The sequence below is a fragment of the Hyposmocoma kahamanoa genome, unplaced genomic scaffold (genome assembly GCF_003589595.1).
Source record: "Hyposmocoma kahamanoa isolate Upper Pololo Valley unplaced genomic scaffold, ASM358959v1 64, whole genome shotgun sequence".
Classification (NCBI taxonomy): domain Eukaryota; kingdom Metazoa; phylum Arthropoda; class Insecta; order Lepidoptera; family Cosmopterigidae; genus Hyposmocoma; species Hyposmocoma kahamanoa.
The window spans coordinates 7,213,000-7,220,295 of NW_020653852.1; the positions used below are offsets into that span (position 1 = coordinate 7,213,000).

Genomic DNA, 7,296 nt, shown 5'->3' on the forward strand with positions numbered 1-7,296 from the left:
TGTGTGCTTTTCTTATAATTTTCCTTTTTGTCTGACGATCTCAATATAATTTCTTATACTTTGACATGTAGTGCAATTTATACTGTAATGTTATATTTGAGAAATAAATGAATCTGAATCTGAATCTGAACTAGGGGATGAATCCGATATCGCGCACTTTCCTTTAACCGATTCCAATAAAACTTGTCAAATAGATGAAATCCCAATGAAAAAGCCGATAAGTTAATTTTTGAGATAGGTTTTTATAAATAAAGAAGTTATAATTATACTTACAACGATAGAAAGGAGTAACATTACAAATACAGTATTACTATTTGCTTAATAACTCTCGGTAATCTTCGTCTTTTAGCTATCGTCGGATTTTTATCATTTGCCCTTTGTACTTGGTGCCGATCGGACGCATTTAATAGACTTGGAAGTGGTTTCCACTCTTTATTTTGATATTTTACAATGTCAAATAATATAATATCCCAGACTCCATCAGAAGGCCTCCTAGTTTATCCTCTATCAAAAAGAAAATCCATGAGCATCTTTTAAATTGTTTGGCACAGAGATAATCATCGTCATCGTCTGTTATTGCATGTATCATAAATAAATGTATGTATACAGATAATATTATCCTTACCTTAGATAATATTACCTAACACATACATATGTATGTGTGAGGTTTGTTTGTTATATATCTGATTATATATTTATTACATTTGTGTTATTATTAAATTATTAATTTAATATTTTGTTTAATTTGCCGCATTCGTGAATTTCGTTTTCCTCAAATGTTGACTGGTAGAGAATGCTTTTAGCGTTAATTCCGCTTTTTGTACCATTTTGTGTTGTGGTCAATAAAGTTTAATAAATAAATAATATTCTAAACAACCATGCCAATTACCTGGTCTCAAACTAGGGAATACCCTGCATTAAGAGTACCAGAGTAACGGAATTCACTCTGAGGCAAGTGCCTCAGAGTCCTTCTGTTCTGTGTGTGTTCTGGTAAGTCCCAGAACACCCAGAACAGAACCAATTTAGAAAAATCAATTTCGCAAATCCCTCCACATTCAAAGCCCCATAGTGCGAACCGGTGGGCCACGTAGGTCATCAAACACGAGTATATTGAAAATTAGTTGTACTAACTCTGGATTTAATGGAATAAATTGGGTCCCAGCGACAGGGCAGAGTTCCTCCTTTGTTTGGCTTTACTAATAATAGTGGGCAAGGTAACTGACAATGCTTGGATCGCAGTCGGTAGATTAATTTGATCATATTTGCATACGACCTTACGAGTTAAACCATTTTTATTCGATTGTAGGGACCACAAAGTCACAGAGATAGGGTAATTGTTCAAAATTACGGAATAACACATCTTATTATTATTATTTTATCTCAAATTATATCTTTATAGCTTAAAAAATAGAGTTTCATAAAAGGTACCCCAAATCAAATCCAAACCAAAATTAAAAATCCAATAAGGTATACTCCCTGCAACCATTTATTTAACTTTTGATATATGCATGCATGCATACAACCATAGACAAAAAAATGCAATACTTCCTGGACTCTTTTATTTTTTAATTCTAATGAAGCGACGTATTCTTTAACTCCGATATTTATTGAGCCTACAGATTATTTAGCGAAGATTATTCAATTTCATAAACACCGAGTATATAACCAGAAATAGAGACGAAATGTCATTTAATTTGTTTGAAAACTATTCTGCCATATCATTACTGTGACAACTGCGCTCCGATTGGCTAGCCCGAGTTCGAAACAACTGACGGGTGTCGTCAACTGTTTCACTTCAAATCGTCCAGTTAACTTGAACTTTGCTATAGTGGACGAAAATTGCAAAATTACAAATTTAATATTTCATTACCGATGAAATGTGATTCCGTTTGTTTTGTAATTAGATGTTTTGCTGTCTTTCCCACACCACTGAAGACACCGAGAACAGCACGGCATCGTTAGAGATCTTTATTACAATAAATACAGAATATTTTTTGGAATATACGGAGACGTACACACAGGTCAGTAGTTGGCCTGTCTATATTTCAGTGCTAACGAGAGTTGTTATTTATATGAGCTGTATCGCTAATGTGTTACCAGGAATATATAGCCCTTATTTCGTCTCTATTTCTGGTTATATACTCGATGTTCATAAATTTTATTACCTGTCTATAATGAAATGAAATAAATTATAAATAATTATAATAAATTCTTATTATTTTTTATAACGTGTCCTCGGATTATTTTTCATATGAATGGGAATCATCACTTGAATCCTCATTAACACTAATTATTAATTCTTGAGAGCACAAATTGTCAAACGCAACATCACGATCCCAATCAGACAATATCTTCTTTTTTGAACCCGTTCACGTTCACGATCAAAACTCTTCATAAATAAAATCAATTGTTATAAAAAATCAAATCGGAAAGGTATTAGGACATCACTAATTGATTAGAATTCGTCATTCGTCAAAAGTTAAATAAATGGTGGACGGAATATAGTAAGCAAATTACATTTGAAATAGTCACATTCGTAAAACAAATTGGATTAATAGAATGGAGTTAGAAACTCTAAGGGTTGCTCTTTTTAAACAGAAATTGGTGCACATTTATCACTTTAAATATTTATTTATTATTTAAATGTTATAGCTATAAACAACCGGAGAGAGCTAAACGGGTCACTATCGTGGATTTTTGTCATCACGTGCGCAGAAGCTGTAAATAACCTTTAGTATAAAGTAGTTGTTTCATTAAAGCTTAAATGAGTGTCTTGATACAAACTGGATAACAGGTTAACCATTCGCAATATTGAATAGTCACAATACCCTATAAATACAACTACCCCTTTCGACCTTCGTAATTACAGGTATTCTGCTGAAAGTTCATATTTGTAAGCAAACTTTTGAATTATGATATAAATCATCACCTGTTCCTGTGAATTTAAAAAGGGACATATGTATGTATAATATACGCATATTATAGAAAACTACGCAACTACAAGAAAAATCGCCTTTGACAAAGACATAAGTAACCGAACCTTCCCAGAAAACAAGCTTCACACGTTTCGTCTTTCATATACAGTGATGGAATGCCAAAATCATGTTATTATTACGAAATCGTGGCTTTCCTAGATCCTCTCTAAAATGTTCTGGGTTCTCATAAAACAATCTCCTAGAAAGGAAATTTTACGGACCGACAAGTTTTCTAGTTATTATGAGAAAAGACTTGACACCTAAATGGAAGTATAATAGCGAGATTGTATTTTTATGTACGTTACTAAAATGATTGAGCCCATACTTAAATTTAAACAGTTTGCTGGTACTTATAGAAGATATTTTGTTAAAAAAAATTTTAAACACTCGATTCATTCATTCTCATTTTAAGTTGTCTATGTTTAAGAAACCGAAATAGAAACTTATATAGATTTTATACTAACGAGCTTTTGAGAGCTCAATACTTGATTCACATGACTTCTGGAGCCCAAACAATTTTATTTTAGTAAACTGTAGGTACTGAAATAAAAAAAGTAGAAAAGCGAGTGAATGAATTAATTGCCTTGCAGTACACGGGAATTGAAGTATGGACTTGTACTAAGCCGAGATACTCAAAAACTTTTACCAGATGGGAAAGAAGCTCTCGGCCGTAACATATTTTATAGGCTATAACTGAAGAACAAGTTTCTAGACAACTGACCTCATCGTAAATGAAGTTGTCGATCTCCTCGAGAGGGCGGCCGTAGAGGTTGGGGGGGAAGGGCTCGTACTTGCGGGGCAGCCGTGCGCCATCCTCGACGCTAAGGCGGCGGCGCGGCATAAAACCGAACTCCCGCACGAGCTGCGCGCCGCGCGACCCGGCGCGCTTGGCCGACTCGCGCGTGAACGGCGTCACCGCCGCGCGCGGCTCCTCGCCCCTTCCCCCGCCGCCGCCTCCGCACGTCTCGCTCGAGAACGTGACACCCTCCAGCGGGATCCGCAGCTCGTCCCGCCGCGGCTTTTCCCCGCACTGGACGTCCACGTCCAGCGCATCCCTCGACTGCGACGCCACCAGGGGCGCCGCCGCTTCCGGGTTGGTTGCTTCGAGGGTGCGAACGATTTCGCCCAGTAAACGGGAGCCGTCGATCTCCTCCCCGGGCGAGTTGAGCGGCGCCGGCGGCGGGAACGAGAATCGCCGCTCGTCCTCCTCCATGCCGACAAGGCCGGGGGCTACGTGCGCCCGCGCCGGCCCATCGTCACGCGGCACACACAATCACACACACTGTTCACACGGTGACGCCATTCCCGATTGTCACTGCCACCTGAAACAATAAAATATTCCGTTACTCCTACTGCTCTCGCAAACACTCCGCAGTAAACGTTGCGAGTTACAAGGAAATACGATTGTAGATTGTCAGTACTATTGAAATAGTGAAGTACACTTTAAGATTACGACCAAACATTGTGCTCACGCCAAATAGGTTTGAATTTAAAGCGTTTCAACCAAATAGAAATTGCTTTCCTGTAGTCTAGTTTCGATTCTATCGCGTGTTTACTCGTTACGTATGTAACGCTTAAAAACTGTAGTTTTCTGACGTTTGATATAGTTGATTGCTAGAGTTATTCCATGGTGGTGAATAGTGTAATCCGTCCGAGAATATTAATAATAATATTTATATGAAAAATGTGGATTATACTATATACCTAAAACCCGACTCGGCAGAGCAGCATTCGGGAAGTTACGCCATATGTTCTAGACCAAAATACCACAGTATCTCAAGACAATGTGTGTTCCCAGAGATGACTTACGGCACTGAGACGTGGTCGCTTACTATGGGCCTCATAATAAGGCTCAAGGTCATATAAAAGGCAAAGGAAAGGGCTATGCTCAGAGTTTCACTGCGAGATCGAATCAATAATAAGGATATTCGCAAGGGAACCAGAGTAATCGACATAGCCCAAAGAATTGAAAAAATTAAGCGTTAGTGGGCAGGGCACATTGCTGGCAAATCAGATGGCCGATGGGGCCGAAGAGTTCTCCAGTGGCGACTGCGTACAAACCACCCACAAGGTGGACTGATGGCCTAGAAGGTTGAGGGAATCCGCTGGATGCAAGCGGGAGGCTATGTAGAGCAGCAGTGGACGTCTTTCGGCTGAAATAACTATGATGATATACCTAAAGAAATCTTTTGACAGCAAATTCATAAGCCTGTAACAATACACACATCATTAGGTCCGTACTAACTGATATACAGCTTTCCTACACAAACATCGGTGTACTGTTTATGCATTTGTATGTTTGGACTACGAGGCACACATGGCGCAGTAAAAGTCACGTTAAAAAACGCTCTGACTTTATTTACGAATGCAAGCAGATTCATTGCCACTGTAAGCAAACCGACTCCCGTAGAACATAAACTTTGTGTGGCATTGAATGAAGAAACACTCTTGAATCAAAAGTAAGAATAGTGAATAGTTGAATACGGTATGTACTTAGAGAATACGTAGAGGAATCTGGCCATTTCATTATTATCAATAGTGAGAAGTCATTATGTTAATCAGATTTTTCGAAAGTACATTTAATTGGCGTGAATTCCAAAAAGTTTGATGTTCTCAAATTCATTGGGTTGCAAATAATTGCAAGTAGATCCTTGTATACATATAAATAACGCACACACTCAACATAGCCCCGCACTAGGGAAACCCTGTGTCGCGGGTACCATGGACACACGCATAGACAACCACAAATTACACCCTAACTCACGAGAGAAATAATTGTAGGCTATACAACTATTTCTCTCGGCCCGGGAATCGAACCTGGGACCTCTGCGTGGCGGTCCGGCATGGTAACCGTTCGGCCACGGAGGCAGTTAATCTATATATATATATATATAGTTATATCTCTGCTTTTCAAGAATAGCGACCCAATCTAACATTGATCCTTGACAAAAACTTATGACTTATTACTGAAATTAACTCAGAAAATGCAAAATTTTATTATGAATGGAGCTCCAAGCTTTTCCGTGGTTAGAATAATCACATGACAACATTAAGATGGTCCGCGATTTGTCAATTTTGCGCGGCAGACATGTTTCAGGTTCTTTCAAAACTTTAAAATTAAATGCTTTTAAGATAGGCCTCTGTTCTAGAAAGCCATCCATACCTTAAATTATTTTTTAAATATACTCCTGTATACATAAAAACAAAAATTGTCGAAAATATCGAAGAAAAACTTTTCCCACGTTTTACAAATTAAAATGTTCAGCAAGAACTTATGGAAATGACGTTCAGTTCACCCGTTTCAAAATTGCATACTACGAGTAGTTTTTATTAAACATTTTTATCTTAGGGCATTTAATTAAATTTTGATAACCTCCGTGATCGAGTGGCTTGCACATCGGTTTTCATGGTGTCGCCATCTCCGAGGTCCCAGATTCGATCCCGGTCGGGTCAAAGTAACTTTTGGATACTTTTTCGGCTCTGGGTATTTGTGGTACAGTTCATTGTTTCTGGTTTGCATAACACAAGTAACTTGCCCAACGCATTAGCATAGCCATACAAAGGAGGAACGCTGCCAGTATCTTGGGCACCTTGCCGCGGGGACCCAATTTTATTCATATAATTTAATCCTTGTTTAAGTTTCTAGTATTTAACTTTTTATTGTACCATACCGATATATTTTAACTTAATGCTTTAGTTACTTACTTTGGGATTAGAGCAACTTAATTATGTTCTTTAATATTTATTTATTTATTATTTATATACCGAAAATGCAAGGTGGCTCACATTATGTGTTCAGTAGTCTAATAAGTAGGTCAGTTTACTATCATTCTCATTAACACGTTATTGCTGTAAATTTTTCGCAATCTGCTGTCTATAGGTAGAATACAAAATACGTAACAAGATTTTTATAGTAGCGTCCCATTCTTTCCCCACGTCAAGGGATTTGCTGCGTCACAGAGAGATCCCCGTTATTTACTCACTATTCAGTGAAATTCCAAACATGTCAGAGTGTATTTACGACTCTTCATCAATGTGTACCGAGGTTACACTGGAGGTAGTATATCATTTTGTTCGCGTTACAAGGTAAATGATAAAGCAGTATGTGGAAAGGATTCTTGTCAGCGGATCGGTAGCTTGCGCACTTTATATGCTATGAAAATTGGTTCGGCAAGTCAATTTGTTAAGTCAATGTATTATTCTATTCTCAGCATCCTGTTTTTTTATAGTATTTTTGTTTAAATATTTTTTTCACTTCTCATGCTCTAAGTACGTCAATGTAGACTTACTTAAAGTGGTTACACATGGCGACTTTTTATAT

General features: G+C 37.8%; 1 protein-coding gene across 1 annotated transcript in view; it reads right to left on the reverse strand.

Annotated features, from left to right (window-relative positions):
- Nucleotides 1-4,028, reverse strand: part of LOC113230841 (sodium channel protein 60E) — a 252,806-nt gene extending 248,778 nt beyond the window's left edge. Inside the window, exons 1-2 of the mRNA XM_026464940.1 lie at nt 4,007-4,028; nt 3,697-3,929 (exon numbers count right to left, since the gene is read on the reverse strand). Coding sequence (XP_026320725.1) covers nt 3,697-3,929; nt 4,007-4,028 — 255 coding nt within the window. The remainder of the gene's footprint in view (nt 1-3,696; nt 3,930-4,006) is intronic.
- Between the last annotated feature and the right edge of the window lie 3,268 nt (nt 4,029-7,296).